Raw genomic sequence first — 16,084 nt, 5'->3', positions numbered from 1 at the left:
GCCTATTACCTCTCAGGTCCTGTTCTTTTCCCGAGACTAGGTCCTCTCTGTGGTAAGACATAAGACACAAAACCAAGCTGCTTAGTCCAAGAGGCAGAGAGTCACTGGTCTTGTGACATTGTGAAAACGGACGAAATTCTCTACTCCTTCCCCACTTACTTTTTTTTTTGGTCCCATTTTTTAAAAATTTTCTTTATTGATTAAGATATTACATATATGTCCTTATCCCTCCTTCCCCCCCTCATGCCCTCACCCCCTTGTTGTCTTTGTCCATTGATTAGACTTATATGCAGGCATATAAGTCCTTTGGTTGATCTCTCCTCCTTACCCCCACCATCCCCTACCTTCCCTCTTAGGTTTGAATGTCTGATTGATGCTTCTCTGTCTCTGCGTCTGTTTTTGGTCATCAGTTTGGGCTTTGTTTTTGGTATGGGCCCCTAGATCCTCTTCTCTGTGCTCTCTGTATGAATCCTATTATATTCCAGGCAATCATGGAGAAAAAATATGCCTTTTGCCCTGACTGGTTTGGCTCAGTGGATAGATTATCGTCCTGTGGACTGAAGGGTTCCAGGTTCAATTCTGGTCAAGGTCACATACCGTGGTTATGGGCACATCCCCAGTAGTGAGTGTGCAGGAAGTAGCTAATTGGTATTTCTCTCTCATTGATGTTTCTAACTCTCTATACCTCTCCCTTCCTCTCTGAATAATAAAAAAAATCTATTATCTATCTATCTATCTATCTATCTATCTATCATCTATATCTATCTATCATCTATCATCATCTATCTATCATCTATCTTACAGGCCCAGTGCACAACATTCGTGCATTGGGGGGTTAGAGGGAGGGGGTCCCTCAGTCTGGCCTGTGTCCTCTCGCAGTCTGGAACCCCTCGGGGGATGTCCGCCTGCAGGAGCAGGCCTAAGCTGGCAGGTGGACATCCCTTAAGGGGTCCTTAGTGGCTGCCACAGAGGCAGGAAAGGCTCCTCCCACTGCTGCTGCTCTTTCCAGCCTTGAGCCCCACTCCTGGCTGAGCACCACCCCCCCCTGAAGGAGCACACTGACCACCAGGGGCCAGCTTCTGCATTGAGGGTCTGCCCCCTGGTGGTCAGTTGATTTGCATGTTAGCCTTTTATTATATAGGCTATATTTATATGATGCCTTTTTTTTTCCTCCTGACCTTAAAGCACATTCTCCTGCTTTTCAATTAATCTACACAATGGGGTGGATGCCCTCTTTTCTCCATCCTTAGACAGGGTGAGGGAAGACTGCTATTAGGAAGGGACATTTTTGCTGAAACCTGAATAACCTGAGAGCTAACAGGGAAAGGTTTGGGAAGGAGTTTTTAGCAGAGGAAGAGCTATGGTTAAGACTTCGTTGCTTCACTTTATAGCTGAAGCTACCGCATGAGGACAGGTGGGTAGTTGAGGATAAAAAGTCATCAGGCCCAGATGCAATCACCATAAGAGATTTGGAGTTTATTTTTAGTGAAATGTAAATGTCCCTTTGAAGACTTCTAGCTTGCCTGAGGCGGTTTGCTTTCCAGTAAGCTTGCGGCGCTAGTTCCCCTTTAAGGCATTTCTTCATGAACACTTTCATATTTGGTGACTTTGGTGAAGGCCACCTGTCTCACATCAGCTTTCTCTCTCAGGGACACCAAGCTCCCTTTCTCCTTCCTTTGAAAGTTTCCGGGCCCATTTCCTCCTGTCACCCTTGAATGTACGGGCCATGTTCCAGTTGTCTCTCTGCTGAACGTTGCGGGAGCAGGATGGCGATGGCTTCTGAAACTCATGATTTCTCTCCTCCCTTCTCAAGGAGGCCATCCTCTCCGTGCCAGGAACACTTCACACACACACACACACACACACACACACACACACACACACACACACACCAGTTCTACCGAGGAGAGAAGAGGGGCCTCTCTCCCAGCTCGTATCCACACCAGAACAAAATGTCGTGTGACACCATCTTACACGGAAACATTTGACAGGTTTTTGAAGCATACTCTGAAGTGATATTATGACAGATTTTACTGAAGTGCTTTAAGACTTTCATAGTCTCCCCAGTGTAGAAGAAAAGTAAATTTTGTTTTAAACTTAGATCAAAACCGATACAGCATTTAAAAGACAAGTGGCTTTGAGGTTGGAAACACAGGGTGGAATTAATTCGAATCTGTAAAGCTTCTTTCATCTTGTCTATAGACCATGGCTAAAGAGAGCAAAGCTGCTGTCCATTCAATATTTCACTTAATGGGGTATCTGATTGGAGGAGGCCACCCTTCTGTCTTTACCTTTTATATCTTGGCCACGCTCGGTCTCTCTGTATCTGACTCTGTATCATTTCTGCAGAAGCTAAACCTAAGCCACCCTTTTCTCTAGCAAATTAATTAACTTGGAAAGGGTTTTCTTATTTCCTTTTTCTTTGTTCACTTGAAAATGTAATTAACCTGGAACCCAATAAGCAATGGCTCTGAATTTTAACACTCAAATGCGCTTTCATATTTCCCAACAGATTCATCTGAGCTGTATGTTTCCCAAGTCGTGCAACAAGTTTTCTTTGAGGTAAATGAAGATGGCAGTGAAGCCGCCGCATCTACCGGTAGGACAATGGGCTTCACAACAAGCTGGGAGGAAAGATTGGTGGTGGTGGGGGGAGCAATGAGCATTAGGGGCTGGCATTTTTGCAGTACTTTGATCTCATTTTTCACTCCTGCTTTCTAGGACTCTGTAGGACACAAAAAGAAATTGATTGTATAAGGTGTGCATGCATCTCTGCCATAGCTTAATGCAAATGGAAGAGATTTGATTAGGAGTTGAGGCCCACCACTGATATGTGTTTATTTGCAAATTGGATTACCTGTCAATTAGCACATAGGATGTGCAAGGGAAAACTTTAGGTTCAGATATAAAATCATTATTGTTCAGGAATGCTCACCCTTAAATAATTGTATTAATTTCATTCTTCCATCCCACCAAGTTAGTCTTTTGTCACTGATTCTTGTCATTATTTCCAAGCATTGGTTCTTGAACTTAGCTGCATGGCAGAATCACCTGGAAAGCTTTTAAAAATCCTGTGCCCAGTCCAAAATAATTGAATCTATATGTCTGGTGATAAGATCCAGGCTCCAGCATTTTATCAAGTTTCCCTGATTGTTTCCAATGTGCTTCCAGGTTTGAGAACTAGTGTCTGCAGTGGCTGGCAGCCTATATTTGCTACTGCAAGTGTAGTGCATAGACCAGCAGCAGCAGTATCACTCAGGAACTAGTTGGACATGCAGAGCCTCAGACCCACCAGGTTGGCATGGCTCAGTGGTTAAGCATCGACCTATGAACCAGGAGATCATAGTTTGATTCCCAGTCAGGGCACAAGCCCAGGCTTGATCCCTGGTGGGGGGCATGATTCTCCTCTCTCATCATTGATTTTTCTATCTCTCTTTCTCTCTCCCTTTTATTTCTTAAATCAATACAAAAAAACAATGCAAGGTCTCCAGGTAATTTGGGTGCACATTACAGTTTGAGAACCACTCTTTTATGATATATTTCTTTGAACAAATGGAAGTTTGAATAATAACTATGATATACAGTATATAAGAGATACTCAAAAATAATAAGGGAAAAACCTTAAATCCAATTATAAATTTAGAAAGCAACTTTAATGAGTCCCTCATATGTCTATTTTAAATTTTTTACACTATTTGGGTTCTAAGCAATATATAAACAGTACATATTATTAAACTGCCACATTGATAAATTTTTACAAGTTTATATATATCCTATACTAGAGGTGCATGAAAATTTGTGCACTGGAATGCTAATTGACCTTACCTTTGCTACGCCCACAGTCAATCAGAGAGAGTATGCAAATTAACCAACAAAGATGATGGTTAATTTGCATATGCTGAGGGAGGGAGGAGTGAAAACTGAAGATGGGCCCTCAGCCCAGTCTGCACCCTCTCACAGTCTGGGAGTCCTTAGGTGATGTCCTACTGACAGCTTAAGCTCATTCTCTGTGGAGAGAGGGTCTAAGCCTCAGTCTAGCCTACCTCTGTGGGAGGTGACCAGACAGATGATCAAGGGATGGCACGCCCCCATCACCCTGCTGCTATGCTACTGCTGCCAGGCTGATCAGGGGATGGTGCCATCCCCATTACCCCACCACTGCTGCCTCCCAGCTTACCTCTTCAGGAGGCGAGGACAGGGGATCAGGGAATGGCACCACCCCCATGACCCTGCCATTGCCATGCAGCCACCCTCTGTGGGAGGCAACCGGACAGGCCGACCAGAGGATGGTGCCAGCATCCCCATTACTCCTCTGCTGCCCCCCTCCCCGCATTGCTCTTCTCTCTCTCTTTGCCCTCTGGCTGGCCTTGGCTGGCCTGGTGCTGCCTGCTCGCTGGCCTTGACCCTCACTGACTGGTCAGTCATTCTGCCATTTGGCTTATGCATATTATGCTTTTATTATATCTAAATAATAAAAGGCCATCAGCATCAGCATATATAATATACTAATTAGACTGGATGTTTTCTGGACATCATTCTGGACAAAGCTGGGGCTAGAGGGAAGCCAGTCAGGTCCCGGGTGCCTGAGGGCAGCCAGAGGAGGGAAGCCTGGGTTCCCAATGCCAGAGGGAAGCCAGTGCTGGCAGCTGGGGGAAGGAAGGCTTATTCTTGAACAAATTTCCATGCATCGGGTCTCTAGTCTACACTAGCTAATGGACTGTACCTTCGCTACGTCCACAACCAATCAGAGTGAGTATGCAATTTAACCAACAAAGATGGTGGTTAATATGCATATGCTGAGGAAGGGAGGAATGAAGACTGAAGACAGCTTAGAAAGAAGAGATAGGAAAAGCAGAAAGCAAGGCAGCTGCCAGAGGGAAAGCATGGGCGGGGCGGGGCAGGGTGTGTAGGGTGGGCAGCGGCAGCAGTGTGTGTGGCTGCAGCAGCCGCTTGCAGGATCTTCCTGAAATGGGCTCCTAGTAGGATAATAAAAGCCTAATATGTTAACTGGTTGTCCATTCAACCAATCAAAGTGTAATATGCTAATGATATGCTAAGGCCACTCAACTGCTTGCTATGACATGCACTAATCACAGGGGGGCAGATGCTTCGACTGGTAGGTTAATTTGCTGCTGGGGTCCGGCCAATTGGGACTGAGCAAGATGGGGGCAACATGCCCTGGAGCCTTCCAATGGTCCTTCCCCAGCTGGCCAACCTCCCACATCCCTTCCTGGCCCAGATCATGTACTGGTGGGGTCCCTTGGCCTGGCCTGCACCCTCTCACAATTTGTGACTCCTTGGGGGATAACATAGAGCTAGTTTTCGCCCAATCCCACAGGCCAGTCTGAGGGACCCCAATGATGCACGAATTTGTGCACCAGGCCTCTAATATATGTAAATATATATGTACTTGCATGTTTATGTATATTTACATATATTATATATACATAAATATAGATATATAGATAGATAAATAGATATAATATAGATGAATTTCTTAAATAATTTGTAATGTAGTATCACCAGGTTTTGACATCTGGGTGTCACACACTAGACTCTCACTTTGTCATCTCCTGAAAGATTTTATATTACTGTATTCAATGAACTTACACTGGAGGGGATATAATATTTCACTTCTTGGAAAAATCAAAAGTTTGCATTGGTATGAAGTTACTCTCCATGTAGACACATTTTACAGCTGCTTTTACATAGAACCAAAAGAGTTATTATAGATCATTATCTAACCCTTTCATTATATTGGTGAAAAACAGGCCCAGCAAAGTGAAGTGGCTTGCCTGAGGTCAGACTATCAATTTACAGCAAAGTTTGAACTGAATCAATTTCCTAACGTCATGCTCAGAACACTCTCTGCTATTGTCCACTGGCTTTCAATTTAAGTCTAGAGTTCTCTAAGAGACTGTCACAATCACTTGGGGATCAGTAGTAACCCTAAAGTGTTTTACCTCAGAACGATCAGCTGGAGTATGTTAACTTCCAGGCATCTGATCAGGGGTTGCTGAAGAACAAAAAAGCTTGAGTATTCACCCATGAGAATGGAAGTTATACTGGCTGTGCTTTTCTGATAATCACTTTAATTCAGACATGGGCCTGTATTCCTTGGTAATTCGGGCAACAGAGCCCTGATCATCCAGATAAGGCATTACTCTACATTTCATGTTGCTAAGTTTGTGTTTTATTGTGAAGGGGATCAGAATATGCCACCCCAAAATATGCCACTTTGGCAGAAATACTATTTTGAACCAAAGGTAACTAAGAGACAAGGGATACCAAAAAAACTCTCTACACGTTTCAATTTGCCTAAGAGCAGGACATAAATTGTACCTTTATCACAGGAGATGGAGGTTGGCAGTAAAATGAGTCTACATAACAAGCCATTCGGGTATTTACTTCTTTTCTGTAATATTCCTATGTGGATTAAAAAAATAAACTATGTCTTCTGTTACTCTGTTTTTGTCAGTTTAATTTGCACATCCCAAACAAAGAGTAAAGAGGAACGTTTTGGTTTTTTGTTCAATTGTTTTTCAACTCTAAAGACACGGTATATGTTTTTAAAATGATATTTTCATGAGCCTAAAAATTATACAAAGTCATTGTATTATTGGCAAAAGTAACATCTGAATTGAGTGTAGAAATATTTAGTCTATAAAGAAAGAAATTAAATCACTCAAATTCACCCATTATAAACATTGACAAATGATATAATAGAACATCATGGTATAAATTATCATGGTAAATATTATTAATTGTTAAGGCAGCAAATCTCTGCTTCTAATCTCATAATAAAAAACTCCCACACACTGACAGCACAAATCCTAAAAGCTTCCACCTCATAGAATAATTTTGGGAAGGTAAGTTAAAAAAAATTAAGCTCAGATGCGATTACACAAGCCTGAAGAATAGAAATAAAGTACAAACATATCTGCACAGGAATTAAACTTAGAACCTTGTAAGAATAAATCATATAGTGTAAATAAAAACTGAGCAGAAAATTACCATTTAAAGATGAAATATTTCAACTGCTTTCACTAAAATTGAATCTAGTATGTGGATTTCTTCTTCGTTGAGCATAAATGTGAAGTTAGAATTAGTCCCTGAATGATCCAATATTTATTCTTCTGCTCTTTGGTTTTTAAATTTATTTCAAACTTCTCTGCATTTAGAAAATGGTAATTTTTCCACATGTTAACTCCTCAAACAAGATAACCTTTCCTGTCTATTAGTATATAATAGTATTATGGGTATATTTTCTTTACTGCTTTTTAAAAGTTTCTTTGCTGATCTTTTAATGTGAACATCCAAATAACTGTTGTCTCTGTTTTATAGGAGTCCAAATCCCTGTGATCATGAGCCTGGCTCCAAACCAATTTATAGCAAATCATCCATTTCTGTTTATTATGAAGAATATCCCAACAGGTACCTTTTTGAGAATTTCCTGGGGGAACTACTTAGGTTAAATGGACCTATTCCTAGATACCAATTGTAATCTACATACCTGAACCACTTATTGTTTCAATGGATATCTGTTGCGTGCCTATTTCATATCAGACATTCTATTTTATGAGATGTCAAGGGCTTAAAATAGGGCAGTGGTAATAATAACTGCCAACATAGCTATTACATGTGCTAACCGTTTAAAATATCTATTTCTAAAGTTCTCATCATTCCAATAGGTTATATATTTAACCAATAAAAATATAGAAGCTTGAACAGAGGTTATGTAATTTGTCTAAGTGGCAGAGAGGGATTAGGATCTGTTTTTTTCTTGGAAATCAACTCTCTAAGATGTTACTATAGTAAAAATTGGGAGTTGCAGAGTTGTGAAGTTTCAGAGATAGATTATAAAAAAGTAGGTGAGACTAGGTATAGGTTCTAAGTGGGTAGGGGGGGCCAAACATAATTCCAAATCTCTAATTTGGTCCTTTGGTGAAAGATAATGCACTTAGGTGCAAAAGGTAGAGGTGATAGTAGAGGATTAGATTGGCATTTGACACAATGTCAACATATGACATGTAGCTTGTCTGGGTAGATGTTTCTGTACTTTCTCTTGAAAAAGAGAGGTCAGGAGTATGATATAGTGAGGGAATTTTCTTTACATGTATTTATATTTAGGACTCCAGTCCATGTGAAGTTATAAACCAGAGAAGAGCAGAAATCATTGTTTATTAATTTCTGTATCCAGCCCAGTATTTGGCTGAGTGCCCTGCACACAATATCAGTGTCCCTAGAGATTGAGAGTATGGACTTGGGTATCAGACCTGGGCTCAAGTCCAAGCTCAGTTAACTAATAGTTGTAATACAAATCTCTTATACTTTCTAGGTCATATTGTCCTTATCTGCTATACTAGAGGCCAGGTGCATGAATTCCTGCTTGGGTGGGGTTCGTCAGGCCAACAATAGGGTGGATAAGGCTGATTTGTGATGGTGCCGGCCAGGCACAGGGACTGTCGGAGGTTGTGGGGGAACTAATCAGGGCACCCATCAGGCCAGTTGGCCACTGCAGTGTGCATAATAGCAACTGGTCATTCTGGTCGCTTGGCATATATATATATATATATATATATATATATATATATATATATATATATATATGAACATAATATAAGTACTCATCTCATAAATTTAAATAAGAGGACATATGAAGTCTATGGCACTGTGCCTGGCATGTAAGTATTAAGTATGAACAAATCAATAAATATAATTGAGTGAATGACCAAATAAATAAATAAAGGAAAATGAAAAAAAAAAAAACTTGCTTGGTTTACATGGACAGAAGACATTTAATTTCAGAACCTAAATCTGTTATGTTAAGTAAATTGTTAGGGATTCTAATGTTATTGGTTCCCTAAAGAATATGCCAGTCTATTCTTTTTTAAAAAATTTTTTTATTAATTTCAGAGAGGAAGGGAGAGGGATAGAGAGATAGAAACATCAATGATGAGAGAGAATCATTGATTGGCTGCCTTCTGCACACCCCTTATTGGGGATTGAGCCCCCAAGTTGGGCATGTGCCCTGATCAGGAATCAAACCATGACCTCCTAGTTCATAGGTTGATGCTCAACCATTGAGTCATGCCGGCTGGGACCTGTCTCTTCTTTTTAGACACCAGAAACTTCTGAAAACTTTGCCTTGGGAACAGTGGGGCAGTTTTAGATTTGTTGAAACTGCATGAGCACAACTGCAATTCCAGTACTAGATGTGTCAGTGTTCAAAGATATTCTGAGTATGTCACTTGATCAATACATCTTTGACCTCTGGATAACTCTAATTTCTTACAATTAGTATGTAATTATTGAATATGGAGAACAGAATGAAATGAAGCTACATAGAGCATTGATGAACAAGGAAATAATGGCATTTAGAATAGTGATGTTCACCCTCTGTTTTGAATAGTGATGTTCAACCTTATGACTAAGGCCATGAAATAGCCATCAGTTAAACAGCAGCGACATTCAAAACCCAAAATAAAGTACTTATTTATTTATTTGTGATAAGGCTTCACATTATCAGACCTTATGACAAATTCTACTGTTTTATGATCTTAATTGTAATGAAACTTTCTAAACTGGGTTACTCCCTTAAAGTATTATTTAAAATAAATGGTGACTCATTTATTAGATGCTGTAAATTATTGCCATGTAAAATGTAGAATGAGCTGTTATTTTGAGACAATATACATTCATATATTTATTTATTTTTCTCTCACAAGTGAACTAAAAAACTATTTAGATGAACAAAAATGATGATTTTGCATAACATAATAGACTACTAATGCTCTAATATAAAATATATTCATTTAACAATTTCAGAAGTATGAGGATGAGTGAGTTTAGACTTAATACAACCAATTTTTATTTAAATTTAAACATTGTTTTGAGTCAAACAGTTCTTTTATGCAAAATCCACACATTATTTGTATCTTTCTATCAGGTTAGTTTTATATATTAGTATAGTCTTTCAAAGCTCTTATTAAGCTGAACACCCTGGGAAATAAATACTTTTTTTTAATCTTTTAGGCTGAGGGGCTGAGGATATAAGACAGTTTTAAAGACTTTCAGAACAGAATGGTGAAACATGCTATATGAAATATGTCATTTCTGAGAAAGTAGTGAATTATGATTTTGAAACTGACAGTAATACACTGGTTAGAATTTTTTCAGATCTTGATTTGAAGGGGGAAAAAGACTGCGTGGTATTTATTAATTCTTTTCTTTTAAGTTATTAGCATTGGTTATGTTATTGTATTTTAATATTAGGAGGCAAAAGTTATTTCTGTCTTATGTATATGTTATATGACTATGATAATCAAAATTGGGACACCTCTTTAAGAATGAGCATAAAGAGAAAAATGGTAACAGTAATGATTTCTGCTCTATCCTGTCTCTAAATCCATGGCTATTATGTGAAAGGAGATTCCATTAATCTTTCTGATTTAGTAGTGAGTAGATGGATGACTGCCTGAAGACTTAATTCCAAATGTGGTTCTCCTTGCTCAAAGAAACAGATTGAAAAGGCTGAGAGAAGTAGCTCTTATATAATGTCTTACACTCCCAAGTGTTTTAAATTTTAAACAATGTCTTCAGTTATGAATTTCTATAAAAGTTACTTTAAAAATTTCCTGAACAAATAATCTGGATATGCTATAGAATCGTAAAGATACAAGACTCACTGATGATTTCTTTTGTGAAAAAATATCCTGGGAAAAGTTAATTATGCACCCCTATCTACCTGAAAAATAGAAGTATTAGTTTTCTTTATTTTTGCAGAACTATTTTGAGATATTTTATTAGTAGTGATTATAATTTTTAAAGGTGTTATGCATTATAATTATTCATAAAAAGAAGAAAATGTCTGCTGGAGATTTTGTCTACTTCTATGTTCTTGGTTCTCCTAAGGTTGTGTCAGTCTTTGGACTGAGCAGTAAAGAGTGAAGAGGGGCTCTCTCACTATTATTCCAAAGACATTTAAGTGTACTTTCAATCAGCTTTAAAATTATGTAAAACTTATTTTATCACTTTTGGAATTATCCTTTATTACACATGACTGTAAGGAACATAAAGCAACAATTGACATGGATCTGTGCAAATGATTTGCCTTACTCTAGTTAGTAGAAAAGAAAGGTGAATGGATTTTGGCACATCATTTGTCCTCTAGTTTTTAGTTCTTTTTCACTTGCAAACACAAGATGGCTGGAAATAGGTGTTTGCATTTATGCTCTATAATGTCACTGCTATGAGGTTTTGAAAGCACTAGAGATATGAAAATATTGTCTTAATAGCAGTGAGCTATGATTCAGAGCTGAAGATCTGAGAAGCTGTACTTATAACCCTAAGGGCTTATGTAACAAGCATAAAAAGATAAGTGCTAATGCCTCAAATTTAAAACTCTACCATGCTCATCACTATTTTATTATGCTGTGTTTGCCTGTCTGTCTATATTTAGAACACCTTTCGGTCATTTCATTTCTGCTTTCCTGTATGAGAAACAGGATTCATGTATTTTTCATGACAAGCTGTCGTGGGTTTTAATTTACTTTATAAATTTCCATAAAATAATTAATGATGATATAATTATGTGTGTTAGACTAAGGAGAGGGCTTTACTGTTAGACATTGCTTATTTATCTTATAGAGAACAAAGGCTAAATGATTTGTTAAAATGTTAAGAAAAACTTATTATTAGCAGCACTTGTTTCTCCAGAAATTTGTAAAGTTATTTTTTCTTTCCTTTCCTAGGTTCATTTTTGTTTATGGGGCGAGTGACAAATCCTGACACTCAAAATGTGAAGGGAAGAGATTTAGATTCACTGTGAATGAAATGCACAGAGATTAAGGTGATTACTGAAAAAGAGAATTGATTGTCAAAATATCACCACCTTGCAAATATATTCTGCATATCTTTTTTTGTGTTAAACTGTGCCTGTGTTAATCTGTATTAACATAAACCTGTATTAATGAATAAATGAAATTAACAGTAAATAAAGATTTATTCAATGTTCCTGTTCTTTTTGTATGTTTTATATAGTCTATTTGAACCAAAAGCAGAGAACTTGTCTTAATCCTACCTAATAATAGAGTGATATGCAAATTAACCCTCACTCTGCTATACCCACAAGCCATACCCACCAGCCAATCAGAGCAAGTATGCAAATTAACCCAACAAAGATGGGAGTTAATTTGCATACACGGAGGAAGGGAGGAGTGAAGACTTAAAACAGCATAGAAGGAAAAAGGAGGGAAAGTGGAAAGCAAGGCGGCTGTGGCTGCTGGAGGGAAAGCACTAGCGGTGAATGCATGGTAGGGTGAGGTGTGCAGCAGTGGCCATGGTCATGGCAGGTTGGGTGTGCTGGGTGAGACACGCAGCAGTGGTGGCAGTGTGTGCAGCTGAGGATAAGGTGGCGGTGGTGGCCGCAGGCATGGTGGGGCAGGAGAGATGGGTGGGGTATGCCCCACCAATTTCCCCCCCCCCCCCGTCCTGCCACTCCCTGCCCACCACAGCAGGGAGGTGGGGGCAGGAGAGATGGCAGTGGCGGGAGGGAAGCCAGCTGGAAGTCTTGCAGGAATATTCCTGCAACAGGTCCCTAGAATTACTATGACTATGTTAGAATAATCCTATCTAAGATATTTTTGATAACAAGTTTCTGTTATAGATATCAAAGTCTCTATATTGCTAAAAGATAGTTGACTCCCAGATATAACAAACAGCACTGCTCAGGTCATAGGGAAGTAAGGTTCAGATAGAGTGGGTGTTGTGTGCACCTCTCTAGGGTGCTACTTAAGATGCAGAGATCCACTGTCTATGGTAGCAGATTGAGGTTTTTGCTAATCTTATTCTGTGTTGCACTTAATATTTGCATTGTTTCAATACCTTCTAAGACATGTCAGCTTTTTTTGTTCTGATTTATGCTTTAAATATGTCTGGAAAGTAGAAACAGTGAGAACTTTTATAAAGCTTTCCTGTACATGAAAGTGGCAGTTAAATTAGTGTGATTCAGGAGGCTGGCCTTCCAAGGTTTTACAACACTTAGCTAAGTAAGTGTTAGGGTGAAGATTGTTATCGATAAACATGAAATGTAGAATCCTTCCTCTGAATACCTTGAGCTGTCAGATAGAAATATCTAACATAATACAACATTCCAATGACTTGATATAACATATTTCACAGTTTTTCCATTTCCATGTTAATGATGTCAAGTGCCTTTTTGTTTGTCTTTGCAATTCTTGGCAGAGATCCTGATGATAATGGCTACCATCATTGAGCCCTAATTATATATCAGGCATCAAAATAAACACTTTACATTATGTTAACTGTACTAAAAATCTGATGAAATACTATTACCCATCTTTCTGATGAATAAACTGAAACTCTAAGATATTATATAAATCAGTCAAGATTATATAGCAAATAGACATGGTGGTCATTACCATATTTCAAAGTTTAAACCCAAGACTATCTGAGCTAGAAGCCTGTGACTATAATCACTGAGTTATAACTCCTTCTATTAAAATCCTTCAGTGTAATACAGGCCCCCCTCTGAAATGTTGTGCTGTCTAGTCCTCTAAGTCTAGGAGTTCATCTATAGAGAAACCTAGAGCAATATTCAAGACATTATGAAGACCATTTTAGAATTGTGATTGCTTAACACCATAACATTAAAAGCAATGTTCATTTTCCTAGGCTGTCAACTTGAGCTTACTTAGGTATAATACTGTAAATGCTAGTCTATATGTTAATGATATGCCATAAATTTGTTCCTTACCAGGAACTAGTTTGAAAGTATGCTTCCTTCATTCAGGGAGAAGAGAATAACCTCAGTTAAGAGGATAGTAGTTTTATTCAGGCCTGTTCCAGATTCCTGTGTTCCTGGGATTGCCTGCCTTCTTATGACATTCTTCCACATGTTATAAGCCAGTCTTCTCTGGAGCTTCATTCCTTCCTTCCACACATTATAACTGAGCTTCCACTGTGTTCCAGGCACTGTTCTAGACATGGGGATAAACCAGTGAACAAAACTGACATGGTCTCTGCCCTCAAGGGGCTGACTTTTTACTGGTGGCAGAAAGACAGTACACCAGTGAACAAATAGAAAAACAGGTTATTTTCAAATGGTGAAAAGCAATGACTAATGTAACAGGATGAGGAAATAAGAAGGGTTTTAGAAACTAAGGTAATGTAGTAAAATGACTGCCCAAACTTCTCTTTAAGTATGTATTTTTATAGTGAGTTCCTAATGTATTTGCTTTTCCCCCCCATATGATCTGCTGTTGACTACCTCCCTCAAGTTTCCTCCTACAGAGCCTGACTTTGTACTGGAGGGTAGTTTGGTTGCTGTTTTTCTTCGCTGATTTTATACTTTATGTCTAGTAGGTGTTACTTGACTTAAAAAAAAGGAGAAAGTTTAAGATGCCCTGGAAGAGAATGTAGCCTTCTTGTGTGGCTTCAAACTGAAAATTTCCACTTTTATTGTTTAGAAATATAGTGGCCAAAACATTTCCAAGTTTAAAACTTTTTGTTGTTGTTGTTGTAGTTAATCTCACCCTAGGATATTTTTCCATTGATTTTTAGAGAGTGGAAGGAAGGTGGAGAGATACACAGAGAGAAACATTGATGTGAGAGAGACACATCAATTGGTTGTCTCCTGCACATGTTTCAACCAGGGCTGGGGATTGAGCCGGCAACCAAGGTACATGCCCTTGGTTGTATGGAATCAAACCTGAGACTCTATCAGCTGAGCCTAACAAGCGAGGGCCCAAGTTAAAACTTTTAATCTCCACCTTCAGCTGCAATTAACTCAGTAGCTATAATAGCTCCATATCACAAAGGTTAGAAACATCTAAAATATATTTATAAAATATATATCTATTATGAAATAAAGTAATATGAAGTAATTTTTTTTGCCAAACTACATGAAATATTTAAGATTCACAACAGTACATAATTTTGTGGAATAAAAATATTGTCAAACTAAAATCCTTTGTAGAAGTCTACTGCATCACATATATTTTCCCCCTCATTTGGCAAAATGGCTATTAAAGTAGGACATGGGACCCAAGAGGTCAAAGGACTTTTTTGAAGAGCAATTACTTTTTAGGGTGAATTTCATAGAATTCTCCCAAATTAGATAATAAAGATCCAGACACCTTGACAGATACAGAGAAAGATTTAGGCAGATTTTATTAGAGAGCAGTGCTTTGGGCCTCTGTGGCCTCAGACCATTGAGATATGCTGTGGTCCTGAGACTGACTCCAGGCAGAGTGGAAAAGTGAGCCAGTAGGAATCTGTTTGTAAAAATGCTTTTTTTTTTTTTTCTTTCTTTCTGACTTACCCCTCTTTTTTTTTTTTTTTTTTTCTGGTCTCTTATGTGATCATCTCTAAATCTGAAGCCTGAAATCCAAGCGGTCAAATATCTAGTTTCTTTATCTTTTGATAATTCAAATGACGACCCTCATGGTACATAAAGAAAGTAAAGGAAGAGATATTTTTCACTGTCAAACATTATCATTTTGGCTTGTCTCTTAATTCTCTGGGGCTTCAATTTCCTCATTGTATAGTGAAGGGTTGGATGAATCTTACTTAGAGTCTTTATTCCAAACCTTGAACTTCTCAACAAAAATATGTCTTCAGAATATCATTTGAATCATTGTCTACAAGCAGCATTTGTTTGTTTTTGTGTGTGTGCTTTCACAAAACAAAATTCAAAATATTCCTCTCACTAGAATCTTGTCCCATTACATACATAATCCTTAACTATTTATAGCTGTCTCTTTATAATTTGACTCAGAGGCTCAGTGCACAACATTCCTGAATGGGGGGGGGAGGGTAGGTTTGCACCCTCTCCAATCTCGGACCCCTCAAGGGATGTCCAACTGCCTTTTTAGGCCCAATCCCTAGACGGGCAGTTGGATATCTCTCTCACAATTCAGGACTACTGGCTCCCAATAGCTTGCCTGCCTGCCTGATTGCCTCTAACTGCTTCTGCCTGACAGCCTGATCACCCCCTAACCACTCCGTGGCTAGCCTGATCGATGCCTAACTGCTCCATTGCAGGCCTGATTGCCCCTAACTG

The 16,084-nt window shown here is 38.8% G+C and overlaps 1 protein-coding gene across 2 annotated transcripts in view; it reads left to right on the top strand.

The window, feature by feature from the left end:
- Positions 1-12,015, top strand: part of SERPINI2 (serpin family I member 2) — a 33,250-nt gene extending 21,235 nt beyond the window's left edge. For both annotated transcript variants that reach the window (XM_084873900.1, XM_084873901.1), the window contains 3 exons: positions 2,513-2,599; positions 7,345-7,434; positions 11,754-12,015. In XM_084873900.1, the coding sequence (XP_084730026.1) occupies positions 2,513-2,599; positions 7,345-7,434; positions 11,754-11,830 (254 nt within the window). In that variant the 3' untranslated portion in view covers positions 11,831-12,015. The remainder of the gene's footprint in view (positions 1-2,512; positions 2,600-7,344; positions 7,435-11,753) is intronic.
- The last annotated feature ends 4,069 nt before the right edge of the window (positions 12,016-16,084 follow it).

This window comes from Pipistrellus hanaki, assembly GCF_964339955.1.
Source record: "Pipistrellus hanaki genome assembly, chromosome: 2".
Lineage (NCBI taxonomy): Eukaryota > Metazoa > Chordata > Mammalia > Chiroptera > Vespertilionidae > Pipistrellus > Pipistrellus hanaki.
The sequence above is the reverse complement of the archived record's forward strand: the minus strand, read 5'-3'. Positions and strand labels throughout refer to the sequence as shown.